Source organism: Sylvia atricapilla, chromosome 6 (assembly GCF_009819655.1).
Source record: "Sylvia atricapilla isolate bSylAtr1 chromosome 6, bSylAtr1.pri, whole genome shotgun sequence".
Taxonomy (NCBI): domain Eukaryota; kingdom Metazoa; phylum Chordata; class Aves; order Passeriformes; family Sylviidae; genus Sylvia; species Sylvia atricapilla.
Window position 1 is genome coordinate 52,901,469 of NC_089145.1, and position 12,107 is coordinate 52,913,575.

Here is a 12,107-nt window from a genome sequence, read left to right on the forward strand (position 1 = left end):
TGGCTCTGCTGGACTTCAAGCAAACTTCAGCATGCAACAAAAGTGTTCAGAAGCACAACTATTTGCTGCTTGTCTTTTGAGCTGTGGCACCTAAAATATGTTAAACAAAACAAACAAAAAACCAACAAAACCCCACCAAAACCAAAAACCAAAGCCCATAATTACTGACCTTATCATCATCTTCAGTAAATAGATCACCGAAAATAACCCTCCACTTTGCATAGATGTTTCTATCTAAAATTACGCCATTTGAAATCATATGGTAAATTTTAATCAGCAAAATTTTAGTGACTTAACTACTACAGTAGCCACACAGGTTTCTTAGACTACTGCTATAGCTGCAGAAAATAGCAAATGTATAGAATATAGAGTGGAATTTCAAATGTGATTTTAAAAGGTGCTGTTGGGAGGACGTGGTTCCTTACAAAATGGTCGTACTTTGCCATCAATCATGAGAGGGTTTGATTTGTCATTGCAGAAAATTAGTGTTGTCATGTGATCTGAATTGCAGAAAATACATGCTTACAGACAGCTGAGTTTCAAGAATGGGTTGAGTGAAATGAGCAAAGGAAAGGTTTAAAACCCTCTCTTCCAGCAAAAGGGGATTAATAAAGTGAAGAGTCTAAGCATTCAATTGTGAGAGTGCTTCAGCCTTTACTTCAAATCTATATGCAGCAACTTTCTGTCTATCCCTAGGTGATCACTGTAAAACTTTTTCTCTTTGGTCAGGGAAGATTTGCCTCTATCCCTTTTTTGTTTCTTTTTGGGTTATTTTTGTTTTGTTTTGTTTTGTTTTGTATTGTTTTGTTTTGTTTATATATATATATATTCTTTTGGGGGGGGGGGGAGTTTCTCCCCAAGTGATGCAGCTTTAGCTTGTCCCCAAACTCAGGAGAAAATTAGATACATTAAAAAAGCAAACTGAAAGAAACCCAAATAATTTGATTCCACCACAGTTCTTGGCAGCCATTGAGTTAGCAGAGTAGCTGAAACATTACATAATTTTGAGAGCTGCATTGTGGTTTTAACACAAGCATGATGTTTTGCATAGTGCATGTAAAACTCAAGGACTGAGAAGGTATTGCAGCTAAAGAATCTGATGGTACAAAAAAGCAAATTCTAAACCCACCTACTATTTGTCATGCAGAAATCAGTAGGGAAAACTCAAAAATGCTTAAGGTAAGAGAAGGGTAATTCAGAGGGGCATTGTGTACCTGTGTTCTCAAAATTCCCCAGTCAATCAAATGCTTAGCTAATGTCAGTCTCTGTATACTTTAATTGGGAAGGAAAAAAAAAGCAAAACAAACAAACAAAACCCACCAAGATTTGTACATGCTTTTCCTCACTGAACATATTTCAGTTCATAATAGGTCTGGATGTCTTTCCAATACTAAATAATTTTTACATTATATTTCTTGTTTGTTTTTTTCTTTTTGTCTTTTTCCCCCTATTTCTCTATCCTGAACATAACTCAGGCCCTTAAATGAAACAAAGCTTGAACCACACAAATTATTACCATCACCTTTTGCCATTATATTTTGCACCATGTTTTCATGGTGCACGTTTAGATTTCAAATTGCATTAACATGTACATGAATACTGAAGAGATTGGAGCACTCAGAATTTCCCTCGCCCTGGCTTTACCTGACCATGCTATGTCAAAAATGCTGCTCTATTAAGAGGTGAAACTTAATGACAGTTCTCTGTTACACACTGTTACATAACCTTCACCTCCCACTGAGAAGGGTCAGAGAATGCCTAAAGCTTCTTAATCCTAATGGAAAACACCGACAGTTTCTAAGATAAAGTATATAGTATTGGGGACATTTTCCCAGCAACTTTTGCAAATAGGAATCAAGGTCACTTTGAGTTTGACACTGAGCTCTTTCCACGTTTCCTATTCCAAGTAGATTGAAAGAAAAGTAATCAAACAAGAAAGTAGGTTTTTTGGCAGCACTCCGAACTCCAGCTTTCAGCTGGAGGTGAGAAGTGCAGAACTGACAAAGAGGAACGGATGTATTTCCAATTGTTTGAAGCTCAACAGCAACTGCTGGGTTCAAGTCAGAAGGGTTGTGCCCATTTTATCTGAATTGCTTTTGTTTGTTACTAGTGACCCTGTTTTAATATGCACTTATTTTCCTGTATTCCAGGACACCTAGAAACTTAACATCCCTCAGACTGCTTCGACAGCAAAGTGGTTAATGTTTGAAGAATGAGTCATTCTTTCCTTTGCCATGACATTGGGTTCTTATTGTACAACCCTGTACAGTACTCAGCAATATTTTTTAAAGATTTAAAAAGCAAAGAGTTACAAAACCATTTGCAATTAACTTGAAATAGAAAAGATAGCACTTTTTTTTTAAATCCCATTATATAGTACACCGTATAAATTACAGAGTATTCAAATGCATAAATGCATCTGTGTAACATTTATCAAATGTAATTTTTTTTTTCATTATTGTTAGGGGGCTTATTTTTTCTAGAGTTTTTTCTCCTTGTCCTGGAGACCCCCATGTTCCCTCACTATCACGTATGACAGTGCTCCAGGTCTGAGACGTTGCTGTTGCAGTATCGCATGTTGTTGGGGATGTGGCAGTCTGTGTAGTTAATGCCCCCGTTTGGGGTATAAATGGGCTGCAGTCTGAAATCTCCTTTAAGGAGCTGATCATTATTTAAGGAGACAATCTGGAAGCTGGTTTCCGTCATCTCCAGGATGGAGTTGTCCTTCTTGGTCCCTGCCTCACAGTAGTCATCTTTCCGACGGCCCCGGTTATATTTCCACTTCTGGGAGGTGTAACGACCTTTTTTGTGCATGTGCCAGCAAAAAATGCTGAGCAAGACCACGAGGACAAATATCACTGCACCCCCAATCAACCCTGCCAGCAGAAACGGGGAGCCTAGGTTCTGAGAAGTCGTCTGCTCATGGCTAGAAGGGATGTTGCTGCCATTCAAAAAGGAAGCCTTGGTTGTGGCTTCTGAACAGACAGTGTCTTCTCCAGTTCGGTAATTGTTGTAAGTATCCAGTGGAACCAAACAAATCCGGTAAGTGGATTTGGGCTCCAGATTTACCAAGCTTGATTGCTGCTTCTCACCACTAATTATTCGTTCATGAACAATTCCTCCTACCAGACTATGGCCCATCTTAACCCATGTGAGTTTATATGCCATCACGGTAAAAAGTGACATCCAGTTGACTTGGATGCAAGTGTCATTCACAAAATGGATGGAGAGCTGAATCCAGTCAGACAAAGGAGGTGTCACTCTTTCCCTGTCCTCCCAGTCAGGCACAGTGGGGACCGTGGCTATGATGGGAGTGAGAGGATTATATTTACTACTTGAGGGAGGAAATGATGAGCTGGGAGCTAATGTAGTTGGCATGGTTGTAGCTGGGACTGGGGTGATGATAAGTGGCAGACCAGGGGTGGTGGTGGGGCATGACAACATATTCATATTGAGCTCCCTGACTGCCATACCTCGGACCTGCTCTGGTCCCTGGCACATAAAACCACGTACATTGATGGAAGCAGGAATAAATTTGAGCCATTCAGTGACCCACTTTATACTGCAGTCACATAACCAAGGATTATTCCTTACAGTGAGTTGTCTCAGGTTATGGAGATTATCAAATACTCCCTTTGCCAACATGCGAAGCTGATTGTTGGAAATATCAAGACGTTCCAGTTTGTGGAGATTTGAAAAGGCTGTAAGTGGTATATGGGTTATCTGGTTGTCCTGCAAGTAAAGTCTTAGCAGATGTGTACCTGGAAGATCAGGAGGAGGGTAAGTCAGTGAATTCCGAACTATGGAGAATTCCTTGAGCTTGGAGAGGTGGCTAAAGGTGCCTTCAGCTATGCCTTTATTAGTAAGGAGATTGCCATCCACAATCAGACGCTCCAGACTTGTAAGATTCTGGAAGGCCAGGTCTGAAATGACAGCAATTCGGTTTTCGTCTACACGAAGTTCTTGTAAGTCCAGAGGAAGGCCTACTGGCACACTGCTTAAGTGATTCTTGGACAGGAACAGAAGCTTGAGGCTGATGGCTTCCTGGAACGCCCCATCCTCAACGCCAACAGTAGAGATGGAGTTGTCATCCAGGTGCAGTTCTTCCAGCTTCAAAAGCTGAGCAAGAGCAGCACGTGAAATGGTCTGAATGTTGTTTTCCTGCAGGTGGAGAACCCGGACATTCTTGGGCAGGTTCATGGGGAATTCATCCAACTGATTGCCATAAAGGTAGACTGTGTGCACAGACTGGACATTGTGCAACTCTGCAGGAAATCCAGCATTATTAATTTGGTTATTATGGAGGTAGAGCACGGTTACACCCTCCGGTATCCCAAGAGGCACTGAGGTCAAGCTTCGTTCATTACAGTAGACAAAGTTTCGGTCACAGCGGCAAACTTTTGGGCAGGCCAAAGTTTTGGAGACCTGTATGTAGAGCCCCAGGGAAAAGATAAGCCATGATTTCATAAGAAGAGCCCAATCTGTGGGCCACATTTTAGTCCACGAACCCATTTCTAATTTAAGGAAATAAAGTACCAAAGTGTGTAAGAACTGATAACAATAATAATGCACAGATAACAAAATCTCAGGTTGTTAAAACTGGCTTCTACTTATGTCCAGTGTCCAGGCCAGAGTTAAAGTCCTGGAGACCAAGCATGAAATAATCCTTTTATAATTGGCCTACCTCCTACTTTTGATAAGGAAAACACAGTCTTATTAGCCAGGGTTACAATTTTTGTTGCCTTCATCCATGTATGCTGAAAGAACCAGTAGACATGTCTTTGCAGATGAACAACAGGTTACTTTAAAGCTACCAAAAGTCTCTGTGCTTGGAGTGATATTTTACTGAAGTCTGTTGGTTTCTGTCAGCTTTCTGAAGTCAGCAAAGTCCTCATAGCCGCTATCTGCCAGATCTGGCCTGCCTGTAAAAGGAAAGAGAAAAGGAAAAGTTGAATAGCATGAAATGTTTAATAAGGAAGATCAAGCCCATTAGAAGACTATTCTAAGGCTAAGCTCTTTATGGATTTCTGGGGAAAAAAGGGAAAAAAAGGCATTAATATTAAACATTAGCTTAATATTACTGTTAAATAGTCTCGAAATAGATTTGATGTAAAGTCATTGCAATGACTGAAGGACTTTCAGTGACTTCAGTGAAAGCTAGATCTATTACTTGCATTTGCATACTATACCTCCAGTCTTCAGCCTCTCACAGTCTGTTTAAAATTCTAGAACTAAAAACAACCCAAAACCTAAACCATTTAGCTGGAAATTTTTGCTCAGGCAATTATTTTTCTTTTGCGGAACCACTGACTTCAATGACTGCTATTCACTGATGCCTGATAGAGTAGAATCTGGGCTGTATTATTTAATTACCTTTTTTCCCATTTTCATTTCATTCATGTTTTTTCATTTTCATTTTTTCATTTTCTACCAGACTCTGGAATATTCTGCTTCTATTTCTGTAATACCATTACATATATTGTGCAAATTAATGTACACTGCCAGATTATAATACCTCACTTTAGTGAATTAGAGACTTATGAGGAAATTCTTTTAAACAATATGGTAGTCCACAAATGTAAAATACCCTGCTGTAAGACATGAATTTGCTAAAACTATCATCTTGATATTGGTTCTGATGTGAACTGTGCTGTCAATAGATTTCACAACTTGCACTCCAGTAAATGAAACAGGCTCACATCTGCTAAGGTATTGTTTCAGAAAATCATCTCAAACTGCAGCGGTTTTTCAGAACACTTCCTTTGAAACCATAAAGGTTAGATATGGCTTTTAATTTTGCTACACAGTTATCTGTGAATGGCTACATAAACAAGTGTGTTAGCCTTAGTATAGCTGAGTTCCTTAATGTGTACTTTCAGCTTGTAAGCATACTTTTTATGTTCCTAGCTACTACTTATTATTCAGATCTATAACCAAACATTCCCACTCTCTAAAGGATGCAATGAAAGGTACTGTGCTGTTTGATGTTATCTTGTCTTGTTATGTGTTGGTTTCAATGACTGTTGTCCCGTTGCCCCCCCATGCATTACACATAGTTGGACCTAATGAAGGATATCAACCTCGGCAAGTACAAAGCATGTGCAGATCTCAGGGTCGTCAATTGCAGTGACATAGGCACAATCATTTTCCAGGTTTTGTTTATGTAGATCAAATCTCAGGCTGGTATTTCAAGAAAATAGAATTTTAGCGAACAAAATTCCTTATCCTTAACAAAAAATGTTTCAAAGTGGTGGTTGCTTTATTTTCTAAATTTCTATTATTTTTTATTTTTTATTTATATTTATTTAAACAACTTAAGAACATCCAGGTCATTCAGAAACTTACTTTGATGGTACATAAAACTTTTTTCTTCTGATACAGCTGTGCAGTTTATAACATGTCCCTGATGCTACCTTTGGGAATCCTATGTAGTGTAGAAAGCATCTTTAAGGGTCAAACTGTTATAACCCTTCAACCCTGCACTTGCAGATTAATATGTTTATTTAGAGCATCATCAGGTATCAGCCTCAAGGTTCAAACAGCTGGAGATAAAAAAGTGAGACCCCAAAAAATCTTGTTTATCATTACGAATTCAAATTTTAAAGATATGTAAATGTAATGCTGTAATACAGTTTATACTGTGTATTGTCCTTTTATAGAAACAGTAAGATTAGGTACCCCACTGTTCATGGTTCTCTCTCTCACAGGCATATTTCAGCCAAGAGTGATTTCTTTTCAATTATGCCAGATGACGTGATCCTGTAGAGAAACTCTTAACAGGATTACACTCTAACATGAGCCAAAGTGTGACAGTTTATCCGCCTTTAATACGGCCTGGCTCCCATCTAGATCACAGTGCTCTGATCTGTCATGACACTCTCTTTTAAAATGAGAATGGATATGCAGAGCATCCTCTGAGGTGCTCAGGACCACACAGAGTAATAGCAGTTGTTCTCTCACTTTTCCATCATCATCAGACAGAGACAGCCTGTACCTCCTAACAGATCCAATCCCCTGCACTAAGCCCGTTTCCGATTGCATGTCCAGTCACTGATTAGGTTTTATTTCACTCCCGGGTAGAACAGAAAGCCCAGCTAAGAACATACAGCCACAGGCAGCTGCAGTTCCTGATTTGCTGGGAATCTCCTAAGAAGGGACTGTCATATTAAGACTGATTTATGCATTCACCTCATTCAAGTACTCTGTCCAGCGTACCTCTCACCTAAGTAGATGTGAGCAGAATTTTGAGGTGCTCCTATAGGCAGGTTGTCTGTCTTCATTAGCCTGAGTTAAAGATTTCAGCAATGTTTCAAACAAATTAGGTCAAGCACACAGCACTTCTCCTTAGGTATTACAGGAAAAAGAGATTTGACTGGACAGTCACTTCTGGAGTTGCTCTTTTTCTGTTACATGGATTTAGCTGTTAGAAATCAGTTAAAACTTTTCTAAGGTTTTCCTCTCTTGTGATAGTAAGAAAGGTAGTCCTCTTATTATTGCCAGTATCCTAAACTCTAGATATCAGTCCTTAATAAACTGATACAATAAAAATCAGCAAAGATTATATGTATTTGATACTCTTGATCATAATAAGCTAGAGCACAGGTTCATATCTAACTAGATATTTATGACTTCAGGGTTGACTGTGGTGTGGCAGAGGTAAAGAATGACGAAGTAAGGATAAAACTGAATGTATTTAAATAGCTTTTTGGGGAAGGGTTTTACTTCAGTAGACTTTCACAACTGCTTAATACTACCTTAAAGTAGGGCTTATAGTTGCTGTACTTTTCCCTAATGCAAAAGTGAGTTCTGTCTTTGTGTCAGAAATATCTACCCCAAAGACATTAAAAAGATTGAAGAGTTGGAAACCTACTTGTTAAAAAAAAAAAAAAAAAAAAAAAAAAAGAAACTTTTGGAAGGAAAATCATGGTCTGCAAATTCCAAAAGGCTAGAAAAGTGTAAACAGTTTTTTCCTTCAGTAAAATGCCATAACTGAAGGCAGGTAGAGTCACTCAGCTTCCCCCACCCCATTCCTGGCATGCTGGCTTCCTAAAGCAAACTCTGTTTTCAAAACTACTGCAAATACTAAACTGAGTATCTCTGCAAATTTATTGATTTTTTCAGAAGTAGAAATTTGGAAGTGGAGGACTTGAAGGCATTCCTTAGCTATTGTTATTGTAAATCTTGGGAGTTGACTGACAAGCTATAGGCAGCAGTAACTTTGCTTATTTGAAGTCAGAAAGATCTACAAACCAATCTAGGGAGAGAAAAAGGCAAGTGCCACAATTAACTTAAAATTAAAGAAATCAACAAGCAAATGCCTCAGTAATAACACATCTGTCCATCACCAATTTGGAAATTTTTGTTTCTATTTCCTCCCCTATACACTTGATTTTTATTATTTCTCACAATATTCTCCTTAGACATAAGTTATATGTTCCAAGTGTGTAAGACATTTCCTGCCTTACTGCAGCCAGGATATTAAATCCCATTAGGATTTACAGAATGATACAATGAAGTTAAGAAAACCAAATTGAAACAGATGAAAAAAAAATCACATTTTAGGTGTCCAACTCTGAAAATTTGGCTTGGTAGTTCCTGCAATCAATGGAAATATTTATTTTCATAACTTAAAACATTTCTTATCTCACTGTCTTTTTTTCAAACCTGCCTTGTTTAAATTCCTTTTTGGCATAACTGATGCTAGCTGGAAAAGAAAAATTCTGGCTTTATGTACTGGATAAAATATAGCGTGTTTTGATTAAAGATATGTTAAAGGTTGAAACTTCTGGCTGTACATTGGGAAGGTGAAAGTTTTTTGTTAGTCATACCTTTACTGGTCAGAATCCTCCATATAACTTCCATCCTTTGTTATTCTGCTGTGCATAGCCATGAAGTAATTAATATATTACTGAAAATTATACTCAATTATAAATTTGTGGCATCTAAAGGAAAAAACAATCAGCTCACTAGTAGTCTGCTTGAAGAATTTTTTCCTACCTCAGGTATATTGCCTCAGTGGCTCTGCCTATGCTGTCTAAAGGATCTCCAAAGCTGCCCTTAGAACTATCTTTCTCATTTTTCATTCTGCAGTCTTCCAAACATGCAGTCAAGGTCCCTGTGGCTACCTGAGAACCTAGTGATATTCAGGGACGATAACAGAGAATAAAGGGAGAAGACAGCATATGGAACCAAGCCTGTGTATGAATACTTACAGCCCTATGTTTAAAGCACAGAATTTTGAGGTGCTCCTATAGCCAGGTTGTCTGCATTTATTAGTCTAAGCATGGTGTACATTAAGACTATGAATTTTTCAGAGATAATAAAATTAAGGCTATTTGGCTATTCTTTCCTTCAAGGAATCCTGAAAATAATAATAAAAAAAAATAGGTCAAAGGAATCCAAGGCTTTTTTTTTTTTTTTTTTTTTTTTTTTTTTTTTTTTTTTTTGATAGTCTAACCACTTAGCAGCACTTTTCCTAGCAGTTCATCCATTTATCTGGACCTGTGTCATGCAACATAAATTAAAAGGCGTGCAAAACCAAAACCAAATGGTCATACCTATTCTTTTCAGTTACCAGTCAGTGACTCTTATTTAGCACTAAACCATTTGGCATAAATTTTCTTGGCTGTACTGCAGACCAGGGTTATAATCAAGTCATAATCTTACTCTACATAATTATAATCTACAGTAAGTACAAGGCTATTATGTCTGGAATTGAATGACAAACAGAAAACAAAACTAATTCCATTTGTATGAAATCTAGTAAAGAGTTCCTTGTTCTTAAAAAAAAGTCCCTGTGTATCTATCAACTGGTAAGAAGAAAAATACAGAATAATACCTAACAAATGCCTTTTTTCCATATAAGTAGAGTTCATATCTGTGAGTGTCCACATTAATGAATATCCTGGTGTTTTGGGGGATTCTTTTGTTTTGTTTGGGTTTGGTTTTTTTTAAATGATTAGGAGCCTTGGATGATCGTTTGCTGTACAAGTTACTAGGGTTTGAATTTTGTGTTCAAATTTTAATATGAGTCTATAATCTCTGTATCAAAGGCATGGGGAAAATGACCCAAAGGAATCAAAATGCATTTATAGGAAGCCCTTTTGCATGCCTGCTCTTCTGGCTGCTTCGTAGTTATGGGTGTGTATTATGTAAGAAGACGAGGTAAGGAGGAAGAAAGAGAGGAGAAGAAAAAGAGATAGAGAGGAAGAAACCATCCTTGGTGCCCTCTCCTAAAGTGAGTGTTGATGACAGGATAATGATCAGTAGCCTAGTACAGGAAGAAAATCTTACAGTATCTCTGTACACTGTTACAGACAAAATGAAATCTATATGAACTGATTTTGGCAGAGAAGGGCGTTACTGTATTTGCAATATTGCCAGCAAAATGATTCAGCAAATGGACACATCTGAACTCTCGTGCTTTTTCTACTCTGATCAGGATGTTTCTGGTTTTACTTCTCAATTTGCATTTATAATTATTCTCAAAATCTCAGATCAGGCAGCCTGAGGATGCAAGTGAAATTGATTTGGATCTGCCTTGATGGAGACAGGAGAAAATGTAGAGAGTGGTACATCTTGCAACAATGGGTGTAAAGACATAATTTGCCATGCTTCTCCTTCTGGTTCTTCTGTAATCTTCTGGTCCTTCAAGCCTTTTTTTTTCTTTCTAGCTACATTCCTGCAAATTAGTATGTGGACCCATTGCCCAGAAGGATGCAGGCTTCAGGAAATCCCTTTTTAAAAGGTATGCTATTACAGCAAACAAAAGCTTTGTTTTTGGAAATTTGAGTAGTGTACAGGTTCAACAGGACTCTGATATAGCCCAATTCCTGACTGCCAGGAGAGGGAGCTAAGCCAGCAGGAAACTCTCTCCCTTGAATTAACAAATGAATAAATAAATGTGGGGATTTGCTTTCTTCCCACTTTGTCTGTCCTCACACACATGCACACACTTCTTCCTCGAAGTTGTCTGTGACTGCTGACTTGTTTGATGGTGTCTCTGCTACACACCTGACAAACTGAGTTGCATAGGACTTTGTTACTAGGAAAATTAATGTTCATGTAGTCTTATAAAAGCATTATTCCCAGCTTCATGGTTCAAGACTTTTTTACCTGTGGGTTACTACAAAGTGAAATTACTTCATAGGCATGAGGAGGCATGTAAGAGGAGGGAGAGAAAAAAGAACAAATAATGGAAAAAAGATAGGTTTTGAGGGAAAAAAATCTCAGGTAGAACAATTTTTTTTTTTTTTTTTTTTTTTTTTGCACACGTATTAGCAGGAACCAGTAACAGGTCAAGAGGGAGAACCTACTACAAGACATAATCACTAGAGTGACTGCTGTACTCCAGGAAGCACAGCTGAAATAGCTACAAGATCAATAGCATTAATGCCCTCAGGTGGGGCCATTGAATTCAAGGCTGCCAGTCACCCTGTCAGGCACTGTGCTGTATGACACACCCTGCTCAGCTCCACAGACTTCATAAATGGGTGTTGAAGTGCTAAAGTTCAGGTGTGGAGACTACCTAGACTAATGTTATCTCCATTCCTGTGTTTAACAGTTAGCGAATTGTAAAAGAAGGAAGTTAGTCTGAAAATTTGACATTGCACAACTTCATCAAAACTACCTCACCTGTGAAAACTGACAAATCTCTGAGCCCAGAAACAACTGTTTTTGCAGGCTGTGGTAAAAAAAAAAAACCAAACAAACCTGTCCTTGCTCACACACAGATAGGTAAATATGAATTTTGCCAATAAATAGTCTTAAAAATAAGAGTATTTTTGGTCATAAAAGCCATAAATAAAATACTGTAGCACATCTAGTGGAAAACATATCCATTCAAATTCATGCTTTGGTTTGTCATACCATCCAGTCTTATCTGAATGGCTGTGTGCCTGAATTAATCTTGCATGGACCTATTTCTATTGATAATTTCATCTTAGGAGTTGTAGACATGGAAAAGTGCCACCAGGAATGTCCTGCCTGTGGAGTCCTGAATTCTAATGTAGGAAAAATCCAAGCCTAGTATGTCAACTAATTGTAGGTGTTAGAGTAAAAGTTAATGAGGACACACATGGCAAATTAAAAAGTAAAATCTTTAATTG

General features: G+C 38.1%; 1 protein-coding gene across 3 annotated transcripts in view; it reads right to left on the reverse strand.

Annotated features, from left to right (window-relative positions):
- Positions 1-1,655: 1,655 nt before the first annotated feature.
- Positions 1,656-12,107, reverse strand: part of FLRT2 (fibronectin leucine rich transmembrane protein 2) — a 58,517-nt gene continuing 48,065 nt past the window's right edge. For all 3 annotated transcript variants that reach the window (XM_066321959.1, XM_066321958.1, XM_066321957.1), the window contains exon 2: positions 1,656-4,922. In XM_066321959.1, the coding sequence (XP_066178056.1) occupies positions 2,527-4,512 (1,986 nt within the window). In that variant the 5' untranslated portion in view covers positions 4,513-4,922 and the 3' untranslated portion in view covers positions 1,656-2,526. The remainder of the gene's footprint in view (positions 4,923-12,107) is intronic.